Source organism: Pongo abelii, chromosome 17 (assembly GCF_028885655.2).
Source record: "Pongo abelii isolate AG06213 chromosome 17, NHGRI_mPonAbe1-v2.0_pri, whole genome shotgun sequence".
In the NCBI taxonomy this organism is placed as follows: domain Eukaryota; kingdom Metazoa; phylum Chordata; class Mammalia; order Primates; family Hominidae; genus Pongo; species Pongo abelii.
The window spans coordinates 22,974,073-22,997,839 of NC_072002.2; the positions used below are offsets into that span (position 1 = coordinate 22,974,073).

At 42.9% G+C, this 23,767-nt stretch overlaps 1 protein-coding gene across 12 annotated transcripts in view; it reads right to left on the reverse strand.

Annotated features, from left to right (window-relative positions):
• The window catches only part of PIEZO2 (piezo type mechanosensitive ion channel component 2), a 474,768-nt gene that overhangs the window by 66,409 nt on the left and 384,592 nt on the right, over positions 1-23,767 (reverse strand). For all 12 annotated transcript variants that reach the window (XM_024235892.3, XM_063716831.1, XM_054538165.2 and 9 more), the window contains 9 exons: positions 23,004-23,208; positions 22,781-22,882; positions 21,265-21,430; positions 15,907-16,150; positions 13,372-13,468; positions 11,539-11,698; positions 7,205-7,294; positions 5,555-5,676; positions 4,091-4,162 (listed from right to left, as the gene is read on the reverse strand). In XM_024235892.3, coding sequence (XP_024091660.3) covers positions 4,091-4,162; positions 5,555-5,676; positions 7,205-7,294; positions 11,539-11,698; positions 13,372-13,468; positions 15,907-16,150; positions 21,265-21,430; positions 22,781-22,882; positions 23,004-23,208 — 1,258 coding nt within the window. The remainder of the gene's footprint in view (positions 1-4,090; positions 4,163-5,554; positions 5,677-7,204; positions 7,295-11,538; positions 11,699-13,371; positions 13,469-15,906; positions 16,151-21,264; positions 21,431-22,780; positions 22,883-23,003; positions 23,209-23,767) is intronic.

Consider the following 23,767-nt stretch of genomic DNA (forward strand, 5'->3'; position numbering starts at 1 on the left):
AAGAGAATTGGCCACTACAGGGTGAATCTGGTATGTTCTCCCTTCTTCACTGTAAATTTTACATAGATGAAGCAGATCAACTCTGCAGCAGCCAGTTTTGTTACCTAGATGACCAAAATAACTGAACACTATCATTTCAAAATACAGCAATTTTGGTCTTCAGACAAGGTCAAAGTGAGGTGGAGGATTAGGCTTTGTCTGAATGGGCCCAAACCGTTGCAGATAAGCCAATCAGGACGATTCAGGACCAAGGTCAGTGTCACCAACCTCCTCCTTCACTTTATACTGTGCAGACCTGACTTCTCCACATGTAACACAAGGGACAAAACATACATGGCAAGACATTTGAAAAAAAAAAAAAAAAAAAACACCCACACACTGCCATGAGGATGAAATGGGCAGGTAACATTGAAAACAACACAACACAACAACAACGACAGTAACAACAAAAACACCACCACCAACAGCGCTCTGGCTGCTTCTACGTGTCATAGCCCTAAGACAGACTGAGAATGGCAGACAGGGTCCATAGGGTTTACAACTGCTAGGCTTCTGGTCAACAAGGAACTCCCCAGCAGCTTTCTGAAATTTGAGGAGCACTCTACTGACCACCAGACACAAAGCACAAACAGTATGGACTGTCTTTGCCTTGTCTGATACTTTCCCTGCAAGAACATAAAATGCCTGAGTCAAGAGTTAGGAGCAGAGAAAACTACAACATACAGAGATTTAAGGAAATTTTATAAATTAAATCTTTATCAGTTTGATCATTATTTAAAGTCTACCAGAGAAAAGAGGCCCAACATATACATTTCTGATGCTACAAGCAATGTCCCATCATTGCAGGAAAACATATTTTCAAATTATATTCAGGTTTTCAAATGCTCAGGCATCTTTTGGATGACATATTGTGATCTTAAGTTATCTTTTGGGCCTATACATTGTAAGGTAATGGAAAACCTTGGCTTGTTTAAAATTAGTTGCTTGAATATCACTTCACATGGCCAAAAGTTAAGTAATTTTGCCCACGATTTCAGAAAAATCTGAAGCCTCCATTCGTGAAGATACAGAGTGGGTGAATTGGGCCTTATATCCTTGAACAGAAGCACTGTCATTTGTTATTTTCATTTTGAAGAAAGAACCAGGCCCAGAGTACTGGGTCCAGGCCTTAGGAAATAAATGCAATACAACACAAGTAAGAATAAGCAAGAACAAACCAAAGTTACAGCATTACATTTGACAGTGAAGAAGACCATTAAAGTAATGCCTTCACATAAGCCGAGAGACTCGCAGGAAAGTGATGTGGACTCTACATCACGTGGTCATTTGGGAAAACACAGACTATTATAAGATAGAGCATTTTACCCTCATTATAGGTTCCAAAATCAACATTAGCTTAAATTGTATTCAATCATACCTTCGATAACTTTTATTCATATGGACAAGTTCAAAAGGTGTTCATCTCAAGCAGTGGTAACATTGATTTTACCATTAGAAACCACCGATATTTATGTGATCTAGTGGAATTATCACATAATAAAAAAGAAAATGTAAAAAAAGTCTCTTATTTCCTTATAAAATGTTATTGAAATGAAACTAGGAAAATAACAGAGCATATTTTCATTCATGCCATCTGTTAAATGGTGAGTAGAAAAGCTCTTACACACGTGTTTGTTAGCTCAGGTGGCGAACCTGACTCCAGCCTGTGTCCACATACATATCATGGATGTTGATGTTACTGCTAAATTACTAAGTTTGAAATTAACTTTTTAAATTCCACTACTTTTATCCTCAGAACTTGGCCGTCTGTTTCAGATATTTATCAATAAGATAAAGCTTGGTATTAATTTAGGCAGTACTGAACCAATATTGAAACATACAGTATTGGAATGGAAGGTATCATTGAACAGCAATAATGCAATCTTGTGTGTGTACATAGGTATGGAAGTAGGAGATTTGTCCCTATACAGACCATGCTAAAATCTTCACTGCTTACCAATAACATCAAGAACATAGCAACGTTTTTGTATTGTCAATAGATTTACACATGTGTATCCAACTACACTAATTCTTACACTTGGCTTCTCTAAGAAATAGCTGTTTGAAAGCCCAGTTACTCAAAAGATCAAATTAAGGGCTTCGAACAAAGTACTTCCAGATCTAAAGATAAATTCTGGAACTCATCATAGACACAACAATACAGCACACATTCTTTCCCTTTCATTCTTCATTCGCTTGTAAAAAGAAATACATTTTGCAGCAAAAAATTTAACACCACAGTCTGAATATGATTCCAAACTATGAATTACACACATTTCTGCATTATTGCATCATAAGGTTTTGTAACAAGGCACACGTAGTTTAACATCAATCTTCAATAACTTGATATAATGAGGGTGAAATGAACCAGAAAATCTAAAGTCAACAACCTTCATAGGAAGTTCTTTAAATTATTACAAGTTGTAAGATAGTTATCAAAGACCATATCCAATTCCTTTGCAAATGAGATTTTTAGATGAGGAAAGGAAAAGCAACCACAATGACCGCAGTGGGAATTTACCCCAGGTGAAGTGAAAAAACATTCAATATGACACAATTTTGAAATGGATAGGTCTCTCTAAATTAGCAGAGGCCCTTTAAAAACATAAAGACAAGCACAGTTTACTTGTGACTTGATAGAAATAGGCATTTGTGCACTGCATTTACCAGATTGTTAGCGTGACTGTCATGCCCTGAACAGTAAATAGAAGAGTCACATTGGACTCCGACTGGAATCTTTTGTCTTTGGACTTGGGGAGAAAATTAAATAAAACTCTTTATAATCTTGTGTTTTTCTTTTTTTGTCATAATGTTGAAATTCAATATTTAGGATTAAATTTGATTACATCCAGATATATCAAGCAAATTTCAAATATTGCTTTATTAAACTAGCTTTCCAATTTAGAAAATTATGTCTTGGGAGAGAGAGGCCAACGTCAGATCTATGTGAAACCAATAATTAGGTATGGGAAGAAGTTCTACTTTATTTGATTTCCTAGTGATTCTAAATATCCTCCTAGTAGATTCACTCCTACAACTGTGTGACATTATTTGTCTCAGTGATATTCCTTGTCCAATTAGATTAGCTACAAGTATGGAGACATCGCATAAGATATAAAAGACTGAAGACGACATTATACGTAACTTGCAAAATAATAATTATTCAATATTCTAAGAAATTTAAAGAGGACTGGATTGGAATGGGTCATTCCACTATAATGCCATTGACCTATAGTGATATTTTCTTTGCTAAGCAGAGCAAATATAGCCACTGAGTTTCAGAATTCCTCATTCATCTTTATGATCAAGACGGAAACACACTGCATTCTATGTGGCTATCAGGATCTGCTCTTAAAAATAGTTTTCTGGTTTTTGCTGTTCATTGGTCGTCTCTGAGCATCAGGTGGCTTGAAGTCTGTGCCACATGTGGGCATTGGAATTTGGAGTGCCTTTTTGAAATTGGGGAGGAGGCGAAGTAAGAAAGTGAGTGCATTTTAAGTTATCCCTCATCTTTCTATTTAATAAATTGCCAAAAATCCTTAAATGCAAATAAAATCAAAGCTGTGGGAATGAGGGGAGGGGAGGCTCACTGGCATCCATGCCTAGTGCCTTACAGAGAAAGGGTCACTGACCCTTTGAATAGAATGATCATCCTTAAATCAGAGTCCAAGGTGGAGCCCAAGCTCATTTTTAGTAAGGGTATTTAGCCATAAAATACGTACGTGAATAGGGCTCTCGACCTCAGAATTGGGCAATATAATATTCAATTCTTCTTCCCTTTCTGAGCCCATAAATTGTGCTCTAGAGTCTATAAGCCACGTGTTTGGCTTTCTACAGCCAGCACAGGAATGTCTGTGCTGATGTCTCTGGAAGAATTGGACCCCGGGCTCAAAGACCCACTGACATTGAAATTTTCCTACACTCCGACCCCCTATCAAGTCACAAGGATCAAACCATGCATGGAACAAATGGGTCATGGGAATGCCTGAATTCTGGTCAAGGATATAAGGGTTAGAGTCGATGAGGTTGTAAGAGGATCGAGAAAACCTACTGGAAGCATGATCAACCCAAGGCCGCCACCACTGCTTTTTTTTGCCCTTGGCTTTCTGTTTGTCTGCTTCTCCTAAAATAAAATACGTCCACATATTAATCGTATAAAGTGAGAAAACAAATTTTGAAAACCACGCTTTAACAACTCAATTGTCAAATCTAGATAAATTGCAAAAGTATATCAGAGGTCAGGTAAAGGAACTATACTGAATCTGAAAAATATACATGTATTAACAGTCAATTTCACAAGATAAATACTAATTGTTCTTTTAACAGTACGCTACATTTTCACTTTCTTTTTAGTGACTGAGGGCATATAAAGACATATAAAAAAGAAAGGATTATCTGTAAAAATACATCTCACATTGAATATTCCATTGTATTAACAGAAAGGAAGCATCCCCCAAATTTTACAGAATCATTTACTGGCAAATAATTTGTTAAAGTACATAAATTACAATAAGCAGAATTTTTTCTTGTGATTATTTTAATGCATGGCTGGAAAATATAAATTTCCTGGTCATGAATAGATACTATGCACTGGGAAAATATCATGCATTATTTCTCCATTCCATTCACATAGAGAAGCATGCAAGCATCTATAAAAGATCCTTTAAACTTTAATCTGATATAATAAATCTATAATTAGACATAATCAATATATATTTCATGGTAAGTTTCATTTGAGCAGGCAACAACTGAATGATATTTTAGGTACCAATAGTCAGGTGCCACATAAAATACACATACATATTTCATTTCCATATAAAATTTATAGAAATAAAAGATAACAGTATACTGTATATCGGAAATATATCCCTTAAAGAAACAAATTAAGCGGGCCGGGCTCAGTGGCTCACGCCTGTAATCCCAGCACTTTGGGAGGCCAAGGCGGGCGGATCACGAGGTCAGGAGATCGAGACCATCGTGCTAACACGGTGAAACCCCGTCTCTACTAAAAATACAAAAAAATTAACCGGGCGTGGTGGCGGGCCCCTGTAGTCCCAGCTACTCTGGAGGCTGAGGCAGGAGAATGGCGTGAACCTGGGAGGCGGAGCTTGCGGTGAGCCGAGATCTCGCCACTGCACTCCAGCCTGGGGGACAGAGCAAGACTCCGTCTCAAAAACAAAACAAAACAAAACAAAACAAAAAAAGAAACAAATTAAGCCAAATCCTGCCAAGCTACTGCAGAAACACATGTCTGTGGAACAAAAGCTAGGTTATGTATTCGTTAAAGCTATCTTGCTGAAGAATAGATACTTGTAAAGTAATTGATTTATCAAATACATACTTTATGAAACTAATGAATATATCCATTCACAATGGGAAAATAAAGCTTGCTGAATCAAAAAAGTGTATCAATAATCTCAGCAGAATAAAAAGTAATGTTATTTTACAGCCCTGCTCAACATCATGCTATTATTCAATGTTAATACTTGAATAAGAGGAAAATGTCTTGACGTACTTTCATCATCCTCTTCAGAGAGTTTTTGCACGTCCTGGCCTTCCCCTGGCTCCTGGGTCAAGCTCAGCATCCTCTCCTTACCCTTTTTATATTTCTGTTGCCTGGCCTTGATGCGATCCATCCTATAAAGTAAAATAACATTAGTAATGCCAAGAACATATTCATTGTTCTCATGTGGTCAGTACTTTGGACTTACGCTGTTATGTATATAGCTAAATTAGTGGACAAATTACTTTGGAATACTTGTGAATTGTAAAATGGTTGCTCATTAGCAACAAGGATCTCCTTTCTTTTATATACGTATGTGTGTGTGTGTGTGTGTGTGTGTGTTTGGGTGTGTATTCCCATGTTATTTGGCACTGCATAGATGCTAGTCTTAATAATATGATCAATAATGATTATGCTAAAGTTAGGTAAGCTATATTTGATGTCCGCTCACATCTTGTATCATAGCCAATTTGAACATGGCATATTATGAAATACAAGTCCTTTATTCTCCCAAGTTTTGGATTCTTAAACAAATGGAAAGATTTAGCAAAGAGAATTACAGTAATAGACCTCACTTATGGGAAATTAGGAACATATTCTAAACATGAGTCCAAATTTGTTATTCTTTTATACCTGATTTGGATAACTAGAAACACCAATAAAAACAGTTGTACCATATCGCATTTACATTATAATTTTTATATATAACTTATGTCTTTATGAAAATAATAATGCTGTGGAATAATCTAATTTATACTAAGAAATATTTCTGCTTGGGAAAAAAAAGCTGGGAAATAAGGTCAGAATGAGATAAAACTGCCTTAGCAAACTTAGAGAACTTTCCCAGTGGGCAAATGGTGTCTCCATTTGCTTGGGGAAAGTGTCTAGGCCTATAATTCCACGGCCATCACCTTTTAAACCTGGTCCCCAAACAGTTCTCAGAGGTTCCATCATTGCTGGAAATTTCACTCTAAGAAGATTATTTTCCATGGAATTCCCAAGTCTCCGGAGTGGAGTCAGTCCACCCCTTGGCCCATCCAGAATGGGATGGTGGGAAAAACTTTAGATGGGATATAAAGAACTCTGGCTTATATTTCTAGTGCTGCCTCTAGTTAGTGTTGACTCTAAGTCATCTAATACCAGGGTCATCAGTTTCTTTCCAAAGAGACTGGATGATATTATCTAAAACTATGCTTCCAAAGCTGACTCCACATTTACTCCCTTAGATGTAATGGATGCTTATATCAAGTACTTGGCACTGAGCAAGACCCTGTGTCATTCATTAGCTAGTTTAATCTTTACAAAAATCCAGGAAGGCAGAATTGTGAGCCCTAATTTTAAAACAGAAAACTCAAATTTAGAGAACTTAAATGACCTGTTCAAGGTTCTAAAGTAAGTCACTGAGCTAGCAATGATCCCTGGTCCTCTGCAAGATAGCGCCCACCCCACCATGCTGGAGCAATCTTTGTGTTAAACTGCTTTCACTTTCAGCCTACTGGCATAAGCAATTGCCCCCGCACAAGAATAAATAAATAGGAAGTTGTGAAAGTCCATACATATATATTTTTCAGGGGTTTGAGGCTCCCCAAGAGTGGAGCGCCAGCTGAATGTGGTCACACAATCAGAAGACGGAAGGAGGATGAGCATCAATAGCATCCTTACTGTCGCTTCAGCTGGTCCATGGACTTCTTCTCTTCCTCAATTCTTGCCTTAACAGCTTTTACAATTGTGGCCTGGAAAAGTTCAGCTCCTCTAAAGGGAAAGTGGAAACATGAACAAGTCAATATTCTTGCCATTGTTGTTCATCTTTTCCTGAAAATTATTACTGAGGCTTAGAAAACATAACATCTCTTAAGGGCAACTGCTTGTAGTTTCCTGGCTGGGAGGAGGAGTCAACAAGGCCCCTTCTAGAAGCCTTTCCCACTGGGCGAACAGGGCACAGCCTTCCCCCTGGGAGTGAAGGGGCTGCTCACAAGCCCGGTGGTGAAGATCAGTGAAGAGAAAGTGTTTCGTATTCTCCAAGACATTGACACTCACGAGCCTCTTCAAACCTGTCCCGCTGAAGGTTAGACTTCAGTAAAGCATTCTCACCTGACCTTATTGTAATTATAACAAGAGGAGAAATTTGCAAAAAGGGTACATTCCGATTCATTTTCTACCCAATGAGCAGAAACTGGGGATTCCTTCAGGGACTATGTGAAGGCCAGTTCCTGCTCCATCTGTGGGACATCTAGTCTCCTGTCCCTGATCCTCTTCTTCCTGTCCTTCCACTCCCTTCTGTTCTTTCTCACTTCTCAGGTCAACTTCAGTGTCTCCATAAATCTCCTCAACCTTCTTCACATTCTCAACTGTGTCACACTGTTACATGCTTCACAAATCCCAAATCTGTAGGAAGCTGACATTGTGCCCACCCTGTCCTGAGGGGCTGTTGGCAGCTGCTGGAAAAAACACCTGCCTGGGTAGATGGTTCTCTGCAGAGCCCCTGACTCCTTGGAAAGTCTTCTGCTTCTCTACAGTGGCTGTTTCAAACTCTGCTACGCTTTTCTCAAGTCTTGAAGTCTGTGGAGTGGTTTTTCACTCCTAGTAAATGACCTAGCTTCCTGCTTCCCAGAGGGAACACAAATCTTAAGGCAGTAAGTTGCTCAGTTTCCTGCACCATCCCTCCCACAGGTGTCCTGCCCTGCAGGGACAGTGGAAGAGGTACCCTTTGTCTGACTAGGCCTGCCTTGTGCTCCAGGTCCCTTCCCCATCCATAGCCTGGGGGACATGAAATTCCTGCTTCTTCCTCTCTTCTTGCATTTCCAACCTCTCCATCAGTACCAAATTCTGTCCATCAACGTGCAAATGTGCTCAAGTATTGCTAACCTTAAAAAAATGAAAAAGAAAACCCACACACCACCACATCCCACATTTTCCTATGTAGGGACTTACATCACTCCCCCTTCACAGTCAGATGTCTTGCGGTCATGTCTCTAAGCCTTTACAACTCCCACCTCTGCTTGCTGCTGTCTGGCTTTGACCCCACTGTCAAGGTCACCGATTTCAATGTTCAGTTGTTATTTTTGTCCTTATATAACCTACCTGATGGACTTCCACTTGGAAAGAATCTTCCTCAGTCTCCTAAGGCAACATGCTCTCCTAGTTTTCCTTTTTTCTTTGTGGCTCAGGCTGCTTGGTCTTTTTTACAACCTCTTTCTTTGCCCATCTCTCAAACCTGAATGTTCCCCAGGGTTCTCTTCTCATTTCTCACACTCCCTCTCAGCAGCTGCAACTCACCTCCTTCAGTACTATCTGTGTGATGGTGGCACTCCATCTCCTCACTTCTCCAGGCCTGTCCACGCAGCTGGCCACTGGAATTCCCAACTGGCTGAGTTTCATGTGCCCATGAGACCTACAACTCCACAACTGCGGTCAGTCTTCTCTCCCTCTTTGAATTCCTATATTTGGGACTGGCACCACCATTTGGCTAAGCCAGAATCCTGGGCACATCACCCTCCATGCTTCCCTTTCTGTCACTGTCTCCCTTCCTTCCAAGCAGTTTTCCAGCTGTGCCTATTTTGCCTCTGGAATATCTTTCTCAGTGATCCTATCCTGGTCTAGCTGCTATCCCTACCCTGGATTATCATAGCAGCTGCTTAGCTGTCTCTCTGCCTACAGCGCTGCCTATACCCATCTATTCTCCATACCACAAACAGAGTGAGCTTCCTGAAATGCAAATACAGGCATACTACTTGCTTGTTTAAACACTGCAAGGCCTTTCTAAGACTGTGGGAGTATTTCTAAAGACATAATCCGGGCTGATAGCCCCCCGAGGACCTGGCCTCTCCTGGCCTGGAGCTTATCACTCACCACTCACTGTCCTCATCTTCCAATCTCAGTGCCGCAGTCACTGTGAGCTTCTGATGGCTACTTCCCTCTGTAGCTTCACTGGGCTGCTTCCCCTGCCTTCTCCTCTGACTAACTCCTCTTTATCCTTCAGCCTGCACTGGGAATGGAAGGCCACCTGGTTCACGCCCCTGCAGCTGGTTATATTCCCTTGATGTGGTCTTACGGCTCCTTGAGTGTCTCCTACCATCACACCTGCTGTCATCTGAATGTCTGCATCCCCTACAATTCACACGTGGAAGTCCTGACTCCCAAGGTGATGGACAGGAGTGAGGCCTTTTGGAGTTGATTGAGTGGGAAAGCAGAGCCCTCATGAATGGGAATACTATCTTTATAAAAGAAGCCCAAGGGAGGTCTCTTGCCCCTTCCACCAAAATAGGATGCAGTGGGAAGATGGCCATCTATGAGGCAGTGGGCCCTTGGCCGACACTGAATCTGCTCAAACCTTGATGTTGGACTTTCCAGCCTGTGGAACTGTAAGAATTGAGTGTATACTCTTTATAGACCACCTACTTTATGGTATTTTTGTTATGTCTGCCCAAATGGACTGAGACGATACCAGGTGTACTGTAGTAGAATTGCTTGCCCATGTGCCACTTTCCTGCTACTCTGTGAGCTCTGTGAGGGCAGAGGTGAGCATCACCTCTTTGTAACAAGAGTAGGCAGTGAAAAAGTGAATGAATGAATGTGAATTCTTTGGACACACTATTATGAGTTCAATGCTTATTGATCAACTCATGGCTTTTCTTTAATAGGCATGAACTGTACTCTGAACCACTGTTATCTTTCTTATTATAACATGATGGGCATGATTTCTAAATCATTGTGACAGACAACTTCGGGAAAAAGACACTGGGGAACATTCACGTTTGAGAGATGGGCAAAGAAAGAGGTTGCAAAAAAGACCTAGAAGCCTGAACCACAAAGGAAAAAGGGAAATTAGGAGAGCACATTGCCTTAGCAGTCTGAGGAAGACTGTTTTCAAGTGGAAGTTCATCAGATAGGTTATATAAGGACCTCTACAGACCAAAGGTTTTGGGAAAGGCAAACAAGATGCATTTACCTGCAAAAATACCAGCTGTTTATATACAGGTAAATAAGGTTACTATTGGAATGAAACATTGTATTCTGCTCTGAAAATAATGTCCTGGGTATTAGAAAATGATTATAACAATGAATTCCAGGGCAATGCAGTACATAAAGTCATTGTCATCCACGGAATGAGGGCTGGGCGTGCCACAAGGCTCCTCTGACTAACTGCAAGTCCTCGACTAGGGCCTCTTTCTATTTGACTCCAAGTTAGGTAACAGAGGCTGACAACTGCCATGATATAAATGGACCTTGGAAATAAATATTGCGTTTATCACGGTAGAGAGAGAGAACAGACTCTAGCGAAACTGTAGGTAAACATAGATATATTAGTCTGAACCTCAAGTCAAATGATAGATATTGGTAATTTCATATAATAGAACCCAGTATCCATCAGCTTATTCACACCAAGCATCTGATGGGACCTAGGCAAGGTCTGAGTTTCTGAGAGGAACATACACAGCAGCTGGGGGCCACAGAGCTAATCATCAACACCCACCCCCACCTCAGGGCACTTCACTTTATTACCTCTCCCCAGTCTTTTTTCCTAAACTTACAAGAGCAGGGGCAAAAACTGGAAGAAGAATGGAGCCTAGGGGAAAAAATAGGTAGTAATGCAAATTGTGTCAGTGGCTCAGAGAAGAAAAGCAGGTTAGTAGAGGGAGGTAGGTGTAAGATGGACTAAACTCTAGACCAATGTGGCACACGTTACTGTTTTGTCTGAGACCAGACTGAGCCACTTCTAGAGAAGTGGTGGATTCTGCAAGGGCTCCAATTGACCAGGGAACCTCTGGCCTTCCATGGCACCCCCACTCCTTGTGAAGTCTGATGGTTACATAGGCTTTCCTGTTACTATTCTATTTTACAGGCCTTGTGCTAAATTCTTCTTGGATTGGTTTTTCTGGAAAGGATTTCTTAACTTCTTGTGGGTTCTCGAAGGAAGCTCAGACAGAAATTATAGTGCAGTATTATTTCAGGCAAGTTTCCTGGGAGAAACCGCCTGATTTCATGGCCCGACCCACCTTGATGCCAGAATCTGGGAAGCTTTTATATCAGCCACAACATGTAGGAAATAATAACTCATGAAAACTCTTCTTTGCAGCAGGAGGAAGGCAAAACATATGCTGTCCCAAATGATTCCTGCTTCCCCACTGGGTAGTGTACAGGGTGAATTAGCAGCAGCTGTGGTAACAGTAGAAAAACACAAATTAAAATTAACATCCATTTTCATTGTCATTTTATAAAATCTGGGGTATGGCCAGGCTTGGGAAATATAGGCATAAAAGCAGCATTCTGATGCTCTGACTTACTTATGAGTTGATTTATTTACAAGGAGGTCACACGCTTCCAATCCAATATCAACATTGATTCATAAGGCTGACAATGCAGTGAACTCTTCAAACTATAAGGCTCAGGAGGGCCCCTTTAACATGGGAGGCCTCTTGAGTATTTCTCTCTCTTAGGAAGAAAGGGACCTCCAACAAGGGCCACAGTGAAATAATGTCCCAGTGCCAGTGGAAATGCTCTTATACAAAAGAAAACACCCATTCTGGGAATGGGCTATAGCCAGGGGTAACCAGCAGAATAATGAACACAGCATGGCTTATTAGAAGGAGTATCGATAATATGCCTTATCTTAAGTGAAAAACAACGTCCCAGTGAGGCTTCGGCAAAATATAGCCTGAAATAGAAACCACATAATAAAAAAAATTTAATCTTTTTAAAAAAGACCGGGTGTGGTGACTCATGCTTGTAATCCCAGCATTTTGAGAGACTGAGGCAGGAGGACTGCTTGAGGCCAGGAGTTCAAGACCAACCTGGGCAACATCTCTACAAAAAATTAAAAAATTAGCCAGACATCGTGGTGCAGCTACTCAGGAGGCAGCTACTGTGGTCCCAGCTACTCAGGAGGCAGCTACTGTGGTCCCAGCTACTCAGGAGGCAGCTACTGTGGTCCCAGCTACTCAGGAGGCAGCTACTGTGGTCCCAGCTACTCAGGAGGCAGCTACTGTGGTCCCAGCTACTCAGGAGGCAGCTACTGTGGTCCCAGCTACTCAGGAGGCAGCTACTGTGGTCCCAGCTACTCAGGAGGCAGCTACTGTGGTCCCAGCTACTCAGGAGGCAGAGGTGGGAGGATTGCTGGAGCCTAGGAGTTCAAGGTTATGGTGAGCTATGATTGTGCCACTGTAGTCCAGCCTGGGTAACAGAGACCCTGTCTCAAAATATTTTTTAAAAAATAGATAAATAGATAAATAATAATAAATAAATAGAGAGAGCACTGTGTCCAAGTTGCACCCATTCTGGGTGCCATGGTAGACCATGTGTGATGTCGTCCTTGGTCCTGGTGCAAGAGGCGGGGTGGTGGCAATGACACTTCTGCCTTTGTCTCGGCAGGAGTCTAACTCTAGAAATCCTCATGCTTCTCCCAACTGTTTCCCTGAGCTTGAAGCTCTCTGAGCTTCCTGAGGACAAGAGGAGACTGAAGTCAGAGTTACTTGATGCCCCAAGACCTTAAGTGGAGCAACAGCAGGTTTGAGTGGGCTTCTGGAATCCTTCCTAATCTTGACTCAAAAAGTCTGGGGAGTTACTATAGCACTACATCCAATCTCCAGACCCTGACTCCAAGTCCTCAGCATTTCAGAAGTTTCAAGAAGATGATCAAAGAGGCTTAGCATAAGGCATCTCATGTTATAGACAATAGATTCACAACGTACTACAGTTCTACAGCCTCCATCTGGAGATAACTGACCCCACTTTTATATCTTTATGTGCTTTGGCCCACTTTTAAAACTAGAACAATACAACTATCCTCCCTCTTCTGCCTTTCTGCTTCCACACTTGCTTTTCATACTTACGCATTTGATAGCCTTTGACTGTGCAGGCCAGGCTGAAAGCTTGGATCAACCAACAACTATTGTGCACCAATGTTCCAATGTATCCACATGCTCCTATCTGAAAAACAAAAGAGGGGGATAATTCTGAAGCTCTGCAGCCAGAAAAAAAAGTGTTGTTTTATGATCCCAACGTGTGCAAGAATTCACAAGGTCTCAGTGATAAGGATTCCAGGAGATGCCAATTGTACCTAAAAATTCAGTCACCTTCTGGTAGTGCTTCAGGAGCAATGTAAATCCCTGGGAAAAATTAAACCGAACGAGTAAAGGAAAGGTCTTTCATGTAATGTTTTCTGTACTTGGAAGCACCAGTTTATCAAGAAGAAATCTTGGACGATCATAGAAATAAATCCCAACTCTGTGATAATGAATGGGTGTGCACTGAACCCGAGGACTTGGACTTTGGTAGAGTTATTTTCTTACAAGCCAGACAAATATAACCTATGCTGTTCCCTGGAGGTCATCCCAGACCTAAGCTGCAGGGTGTAGTTCTTAGAACAAAACAGAGTATGTGTTTTGAGTCTTGTTTGACCAATTCTCTTGGTAAAGGAATATTTTTTGTAGATTGGCAGGTGGTTGTCTCATAACAATGAATTTTTTGTTATAGTTAAGTTTAAATCCTGAGTTGGAAAATGTTTAAACAAGTATGAATCATTGCAAGCCAATACATAAATGTGACAGCTACATTGTGTGCGTTTCCTGGGAACATGTGAGGAAGAAGAATATCATCAGGATTTGCTCCAACAGTAGCAGTTACTCGTTATGGATTCCCCAGCCCTGGGAATATTCCAGTCCTACACCATCATGTCCTGCTTTTGTTGCTGTTTTCCAGGCTAAGAATGCCTTCCCCCTTTGTCTCCCTGCAGACCCTTCAATCTATTTATGAGTATCTGATGCGTTCAAATGGCATCACCTCCAGGAAGCCTGTTCCCAGCTTATCTAAGCAAGATATTAGGCATCCTTTTGTTTCTCAAAAATGTTGTAATAATTATCATTAACAGATTGCATCATAATTATTTATAAGTAGGTCTACCTTCCTTTTTAGAATGTGAATTCCTTGAGGGCAAAACCTGAGAACTGTTTATCTCTTGTTCTTCAATACATCAAATAGTGCTCAGCAAAAAACAGGTCTACAATACAGGTTTACAGAATGAATGAATGAAGGAATGAGCTTTGAATCCATACATTTCCCAAGCATGACTGTGAAATCAGCCTCTGGCAACAGATTCCTCATCATCAGACTGGCTTTAGAATGAACCAGCGTTCTGTAGTCCTGTCTCATGCTCTCTTCAACAACTCTCAATGCTACTCCAAATGTAAATTGATGTCAGAGGGGTAAAAGTGACCAATAAGTCACTTTCACCATCACCTAGAAAATTAACCTTTCAATGGACTTCAGACAAAATAAATTATCCAAATACCTATTCATGCCTACATAAACTGGGCTTTCCAAGACTTCTAGACACAGTGATACACACGCCCCCACTGAAAATCAAGGAGATATCACAACTGAATTGCCTGGTGAGTTCATCCTTAAGTAGCTAGGAAGGAAGAAGCAGAAGAGATTTCCTCACTGCTCTCTCAGTGCAACAGCAGTTACAGCCTGGGAGATGCAGGCACAAGGATAAACTTTAAGTGAGTGCCAGCCAGAGAGCTATTAACTCCTTTAGCTCAGGAGAGGTTGTTGCTTAATTTCCCGCAACACTAAATCACTGAAATGGTGTCGTTGTGTCCTGATAGGTTGATGTGACTCTGGAATTACTAGTGGGCAGTGTGAGTTGCATGTCACGTTAGGGGAAGAGTCGTGTTCTGAAACATAGCTACTCAAGAGCAGAGCAGCCAAGCTTCGTCGGGGCCTGTGCGGGTGGGGGGGTCCCTCAACCGTACATTGCTCTAGCTGTGTCCTAATCTGAATGTCTATCCTCGGAGACAGCCAGACAGAAGGCTGCATTTTCTCTTCTATCTACCCACATCTTATGAGTACATAAAACATTCTTGCCTATAATAGCCCATTCCACCTTATTCTCTACCCCACCCAGTATCATAGAGAAACACGCTCATTTTATCTCACACTTCTAAAGTTCTTTCTAGATAAGAGGGTTGCTTTTTTCCAACATAATAAAGCTTTTGAAAAGATTCAGTGGCTCGAATTCGGCTCTTAACAGGGCCACTTCATAACTCATACCAGGAGTGATGACAAATTGTTCCTCAGAAGAGACAGAATTTTAATTAGTAAACACTAGACATTTTAGAATTTATTCCTATGAACACATATCCTTTAGCCATGTGACCTTGAAATGGTGAAAATGAACAAAAAGGATTCTGTTTAACGTGGCAAGACAGAGAGAAATAAATGGCTTTTGAATTCTGAATTTGCAGCATCTTATTGGGGCTTTTAAGAGAGCAACATGACAAGCACTGGGCTTTTAATAACCACTGAGTGGATTGTTTACTCTTACACGAAAACCACAAATGTGTTATGCAGTGGCAACCACTTACTGACAGGATATTTTTCATCGTAATCACAAAAACGTTGTATGCGATCAGCCAGTCCCAGTAGCGCAGGATGCTCTTGATGGGTTTCAACAGCAAGTCACCCCCAAAGAGCAGGAAGTAGAAACAGGCTACCAGGTACCCCATGCAAAAGATGCTGATCCTGGTTGTCCCAGTGATGAAGATGATGGTGAGCACGAACCAGAAGAGGTAGCTGAAGACGATCACTTTGGACATGTCTAAGTAAGATCTGGAAAACAAAGCCAATGACAAAAAGACAACAACAACAAAACAAACAAAAGCAAAATCAGGAAAGTCTTTAACAAGGGAAGAAATTCATGCTCTCTACTGCACCTTGCAAATCAGACTGTGAGCTTTCATTTAATCCTGCTATCTAGGAAACCCTCAAATAGTTAGTAATAGGCCAATAGATGAGTTTTGGAAACGGTGTATGCTTCTCGTCACCTTATTCAGGCCAAATTTCTCACAAACACAACATTTTCTGCCTACCACTTGAGTACTCAAAATTCTCCTTTCTGTTTCTATGGTTGGCATGAATAATTGTATGGCAAAAGAAATTCTAAGACACAGATGCTTTCTGGCTAGTGAAAGAAAAGTTAAGAATGGATGAACTAGAAGTTAAACAAATTTATATTGAACACAAAGGTTTTATTAGAGGTGGAAATCTTTCCCTACAGATGGGAGACGATTCTGACCAACTATCCAAAGCCATGGTGGGGCTTTTTTGTTCTTTCCAATACTCTGTTTCTGGAGGTCCTCAGGCTGAGTCAGGATTCCCTTTTGGCGGCCACCCATCCCTGCTGCTTTCCTCATGGAAGGTGAGGCCAGCGTTCAGGTGTCAGTCTTGCAACAAGCAGCAGCTCTAGCCTGTGGGTCAATGGCATCTGACAGGAGTCACACCCACAGGCCAAGTCCCAACTGCATTTCTTGATTAGAAATCATGGTTTTGGGAGTTTTGCTTTGGTGGTTTCTTTTGGCGCATTTGGGAAGAAACAAAGGAGAACCGATTCTGGATTAATTCTTTGATTAATGGGTTCTTGTTTTGTAGGATGTTAATAAGTAATTGCTTAATGAAATATGCACCACACTTGAGCTATCCAGCATTATTAGGGGATGAGTTTAAGTTGTGCCTTGGTACATTTTTCAGACAAGTAAACTTTTACCCTTTACTCTTTCTAAAGTAAAACACTTAAACATTTTTATAACTTTTTTTCTAAAATACATAAAACCCTTCCTTGACTTCATAATGGAGAGTGAATGAAATGTCAGTATCTCCCTGTATCCCTAGATCATCACAAATAAAGGTAGTGATTTGCATGAGCCTAGGGGCCTTCTGAAGTGTGTCTGGTTTGAATTCAGTGGAATTGGGCTGCTGGCATTTTGAGTGTGTGTGCCTGTGAGTGCAGCTTATTCTTTCCATACCGTTCCTTCCTTGCCTGCAGCAGTCAATTCCTGCTTTATCAGCTCTGGCCTTCACATCTTGGCACTGAACCCACTTTGGGTCCAGAATTCATAAAACTAAGCTTGTGAAGATAACATGGAAAACATCGATAAATACGCTTCAAAGAGGAGCCTTAAGGATCTCTGAATAGAGAGACTGAACCCTGGTGACAGGTACTGTGGCTAAGGAGCCACCTAACTATCAGGGCTCTGGACACTTTCCAGAGATCCCAGGGTGCTGCGGAGCTGACCCCTGTTGGAGAGGAAGACGGGAGCACGGCTATGCTTCTGACCAGCAAGCATGTGCGCTGGCTTCCTACTTACTGCTGTGGCATTAGACAGGTCACTTCCTGAGGGGGGTCACTTTGCTGGCAGTCCTCATTGAGAAACAGAACAAAAATTTGAAATAACTAAAACAAAAATCAGCTTTAAAAATCAAGGGCACACAAAAGCTTTCCATTTGAGTTATGATTTAGGCTTTTCACGAATACATTGAAAATACTTATGTTCCCTTTGCAATAGTAAATATTGGGCTGGACTGATTGTTTTCTTGGCATCACAGAGAAGAGGCAAAAATGGAAGTCTTACCTTAGATCAGTGCCTAGTCTGGTACTTAATTCACAAATAGAATGGTCAAGTCTGCATAGCGTATTGTTTTAAAGCAAATTCACTTCCTGATTTACGCAGTTCATGTTGAGCCTCTTATGCTACCAAGAGGCACTCAAGCGCATAAACATTCAGATTTGGGAGCTGGATTGCTTGAGTTCCAATTCCAGTTCTGCTGTTGCCTATGTCTCATCTCGTTGCTGCGGTTTCCTCATCTCTACAATGGGGATAACAGCATGACCTCCTTGGGCTGGGGTAAAAGGGCTCCATGTGTGCAAAGCTTGGAACAGAGCCTGGCACAAAGGGAGTAGCAGGTGGCTGACAGCTATCTATATTGGTATATGCATCGTGGGCCAAGAACTGCAAGTAGGAGGATGGGGACAAATACAAAAGCAAGTTAGATGTGATCTTCACCCTAAGGCTACACCTTAGAAGTGGGGATAAGATGGGTTCTTCAGATACCAACACCAGGCAGAAGATGATCCACACCATGTAAACAGGAATCTCTGGAAGATCGGAAGCTGGAAAGCGACTCCATGTGTGGGGTCGGCCGGCTCGGGTACTATTAGTGACCTATCTCCACATGGATGGCATGTGTGCTGTGACTGCATGAGCCTCTCACTGCAACCTCATATGGCTCAATAGGGCAGACACTAATCAGTCAGGATCAGAGGTTAGGAAATTAGTCCCATGACATACAGCTAATAAGGGGGTATGAAAATTCACAGCAGCTTCCTCAGACAGCTGACTACAGTGGGCAGCTGAATGGAGTGTTACAGGCATTGAAAGACCGAAGATCTGACTGCAGAGGCAGAGTGGGCCTGCCCTCCATGAAGTGGGCCTTGGGTGACAAAATCTCAATACAGAAACCCAGGGAATGCAGAGAGCGTGAATGCATGGTGAGAGGTCGAGCATGGTTTAAACACAAACACTGTGATGGAAACATGGCCCAGATCAGCTGTCATGAGGCTGGGCAGAATGGTGGAGGACAGAAAAGCTGCTAGGGAGCCCTTGCATGGCCACAGGGGAGACACTGCTCAGGAAGAGCACAGGCACAGGGTGGAATCTAGGGAGCCACCCCTCCTCAGCTCCCAGTGAATACAAGAAGTGAGGATGAGGACTAAGGGATGAGGAGGAGAGATGGGAGATGAGAAAGACGAATGGAGGATGAGGAGGCGGGATGGGGAATAAGGATGAGGGATGGAAGATGAAGAGGAGAGCTAGGGGATGAGGAGGAAAGATGGAGGATGAGGAGCAGGGATGGAGAATGAGGAGGAGGGATGGGGATAAGGAGGAGGGATGCAGGATGAAGAGGAGGGATGGGGATAAGGATAAAGGATGGAGGATGAAGAGGAGAGATAGGGGATGAGGAGGAAAGATGGAGGATGAGGAGGAGGGATGGAGGATGAGAAAGAAATAGAAGAGAACGAGGGATGAGGATGAGGCAGAGGCAAAGGGGATAAGGAGGAGGGATGGGAGATAAGGATAAGCTATGAGGATGAGGGATAAAGGATGAGAACGAGGGATGGAGATGAAGAGGAGGGATGCAGGATGAGAAGGAGAAATGGAGGATGAAGAGGAAGGATGGGGATGAGTAGAAGAAATGGGGAATAAGAATGAGCTATGGGGATGTAGATAAAGGATGAAAGATGAGGAGGAGGGATGGAGGAGGAAAAGGATGGATGGAGGATGAGGAGGAGGGGTGGTGATGAAGATGAGCTATTAGGATGAGGAGGAGGGATGCAGGATGAGAAGGAGAAATGGAGGATGAGGAGGAAGGAAGGATGGGGATGAGTAGGAGAAATGAGGGATAAGAATGAGCTACGGAGATGCAGATAAAGGATGAAAGATGAGGAGGAGGGATGGAGGAGAAGGATGGATGGAGGATGAGGAGGAGGGGTGGGGATGAGGATGAGCTATGAGGATGAGGGGGAGGGATGCAGGATGAGAAGGAGAAATGGAGGATGATGAGGAGGGATGGGGATAAAGATGAGAAATGGAGGATGATGAGGAGGGATGGGGATAAAGATGAGCTATGGGGATGTGGAGGAAGGATGAAAGATTAGGAGGAGAGATGAAAGATTAGGAGGGGGGATGGAGAATGAGGAGGAGGAATGGGCATAAGGATGAGGAATGGGGATTAAGGATGAAGGATGAGAATGAGGGATGGAGATGAGGAGGAAGGATGCAGGATAAAAAGGAGGAATGGGGATACGGATGAGGGATGGAGGAGGAAGAGAAGGGATGAGGAGGAGGAATGGGAATGAAGATGAGCTATGGAGAAGAGAAGGAGGAATGCAGGATGAGAAGAAGAAATGGAGGATAAGGAGGAATGGGGATAAAATGAGCTATGGGGATGTGGTTGAAGGATGAAAGATGAGGAGGAGGAATGCAGGATGAGGAGGAGAAATGGGGATAAGGACCAGGGTTGGGGATAAGGTTGAGGGATGGAGAATATGGATGAGCTACGTGGATACGAATGAGGGATAGAGGATGAAGAGGAGGGGTGGAGAATGAGGAGGAAGGATGGGGATGAGAGGGAGGAAAGGGGGATGAGGATGTGCTATGGGGATGAGTATGAGGGATGGAGGATGGAGGGCAGCAGGATGAGGAGTAAGAATGGGGATGAGGGATTAAGGATGAGTGGGAGGGATGGAGGATGAGAAGAGGAATGGAGGGTGATGAGGAGGGATGGGGATAAGAATGATAGATGGGGGATGAGAATAAGTGATGAAGTAGGCTGGATGAGAATAAGTGAAGAAGGGAAGAAGGCTGGAGGGTGAGGAGGAAGGGTGGGGATAAGAATGAGCTATGGGGATGAAGATGAAAAATGGAGGATGAGTAGGAGAGACAGAAGATGAGGAGGAGGGATGGGGGATGAGGATGAGCTATGGGGATGAGGATGAGGGATGAAAGATAAGGAAGAAAGATGGGGGATGAGGAAGAGGGAGGGAAGATGAGGATGAGCTATGGGGATACAGAGGAGGGATAAGAGATGAGCAGGAGGACCCTCCACTGAACAGCTGGTATTACTGGCACAAGTCAGTTTTGGTATGAAGAAGAGGAGGATAACTGAGGCCATAAAGAGGCGGTTTACACTGACAAAAGCAGGTGCAGTGCTATAATTCAGAGGTTCAGCCTCCAGGCTGCTGAACCACATTGTCCAGCATTTATTAACTTCAGTGTATACAATTCAGCGGATCTATTTCCCAAGTATAGCAGAGAAAGTAGAGAGGAGCAAAGTAAAGGAAATGCACACATCAAAGTGGCTTTTAGCAAATGTGAAGCTCTTGTTACCTGCAGTGAATAAAATCTGGCACAGGGTTGTGTTGGCTGAAGGAGGCCGCATCAAGGTTCATGCAGATCTCGACATTGTCACCTGCCATGATTCGCACTGCAGCCTTGTTCTCATCCTCAAAAATCTGCCGTTGTAAGGAGGCACACAGAAGCAGCATGAAGTCATCTAGCAAGACAGAGGTGAGATCATTAAGCTGCCTCAACCTCTGCTGATTTACATAATGCAACACACAGTCATCACACAGCAACAGCCACTCCCCAGCTCCTAAGTGAGTTGTGTTCCCAAAGTTTATAGTAAAATTCATCCTGGAGTCCAATGTCGGGGCCAAGTCACACCTTCTCCACCTTGCAGGGCATAGAGTGACCACAGACACTCCAGGAGCTTACGTGGGGAGTCTCTGGATTTTGTTTGCACATTGGTGAGAGAAAGTATTAGGTGCTACTTACTAGTCTTCATGAGTCTCTTAGAGGGTAGCATTTGTGTGTGTGTGTGTGTGTGTGTGAGACAGTCTCGCTCTGTTGCCCAGGCTGGAGTGCAGTGGTGCGATCTTGGCTCACTGCAAGCTCCACCTCCTGGGTTCATGTCATTCTCCTGCCTCAGCCTCCCAAGTAGCTGGGAATACAAGCGCCCGCCACCATGCCTGGCTAATTTTTTTTACCTCCCACCAGTTTTAAGGAGGCCACTTGAGCAATTTCCCCATCTTTATCTTTTTATGTGTGGTGGATGCAGTCATTCATTTTTCTTTATCCTTTCCATCCTCCTTTGCATTTGTAACCAAAGACTGTCCCCAGAGCATAAGCCACACTGCAGGTGTGGTGAGAGCAGGTGGAGGTGGTGGACTGTGCTGGACAGCGCAGAGCAGCCTGACAGAGCTGTCCTCCCAGCAACTGCCCACAAAGGGCTGAGGCCAAGCCTGCCTTGAAGCCTGCACACAAGCTGCTCCCTTGCTTTTAAAATTAAACCTAAAATTGTTTAGGCAGGGAAGTCATTTGCATTTTCTGTAGCACCCAGTACTCTGGTCTTGGGGGAGCTGCTCTGACCTTTGGATCACCAGCTGCCATGGGAAGGCCTTGGGGCTGCAGCCCAATTCTAGAGCAACTAAAATCTGGGAAGCATCTCCCAGCATCCACTGTCCTATGTTCAGGGTTTATTTATCTGCACTGGGAGCCAGAAACCACCAAGTCAGAAAACACAAAAGCCTTCCTCTCTGGTCTGTCTTTTGAAAGGTGGCTGTGTAAATGTGTGTGTGTGTGTGTGTGTGTGTGTGTGTGTATGCTGGGGGAAGTGAAATTATGCAAGTGAATATGGTATTTCCAACATTGATTTATTAATTTTGCAAATGTAATAGGGTGAGTAGAAGCCATTAATGACTTGTGATATTAATGCATAAGACAAGCCTTTACATGATTACGAAGTCTAGTGGAAGACAAAAGGCACTAATGCATAGCACGTGAACAATGATTAGCAGTAAACCCGGATACCAGCACTCTGTGGCCCTGCAGTGGAAACACTTACAGACGAGAAACACAGGGTTGGGCCGCACAATGAAATCTGGGAAGTACAGCCACTTTATGATGTTGTCATTGAAGCTGGCACCGTTGAATCTCCATGGGTAATCTGCAGGGAGGGAAGTGGCGAACAGCACAATCAATACTCTTCTTCACCACTCTTCTCCCAGCCGTCCACTCAGTAATGGCTTCTTCTAAAAGGAGACGGCTCCAGGGAAGGGCAGGCTCACCTCGGCAAGGAGCAGGTGGGATGCCGATGCAGATGAAATACTGGAAGGTGATGATGCACGCCAGGAAGCAGCAGTACTTGGGCCAGATCTCCGCGATGGCTTTCCTTCTGCGTCTATATAAGACAGCGATCAGCCAGCAGGCGTGGATCATGGCATAGAAATCCATTCGCTGGCCAATGACGTTAACTGACATTAGGAAACAGGTCTGTGTAAAGATGAAAAGAGGCAAAGAAAAAAAAAATCAGGCATGTGGGAAAGGGGACTGGTGATAGGTGTCAGGTCTGTGTAGATGGCGGAGACCCACATCGCTCAGGGCCAGTCTGTCTGCACGGATTCACAAATGCTTGCTCTTTTGAGTGTCTCAGCGTGAAGACAGAAATACTGTACAGATTACTCCCAAGGGAAAAACTAAGTAGCTGTTATCATAACCACTTCAGACAATAAAGAGAACAGCCATTTTGATCTCCTCATGAAACATCACCATTCCTACTTCATTCTATGAAGGCACAGGCACTATCACAACCGTTTTAGGTTAAAACAGTTCATTTTGGCTGCAGCTTATGGTTTCAGAATGCACAAAAAGAAAGAAGATTAATACTTTATTATTTATTTATTTTGAGATGGAATCTTGCTCTGTCACCCAGGCTACAGTGCAGTGGTGCAAACTTGGCTCACTGCAACTTCAGGCAATTCTCCTGCCTCAGCCTCTCAAGTAGCTGGGATTACAGGCGTGCACCACCACGCCTGGATAATTTTTGTATTTT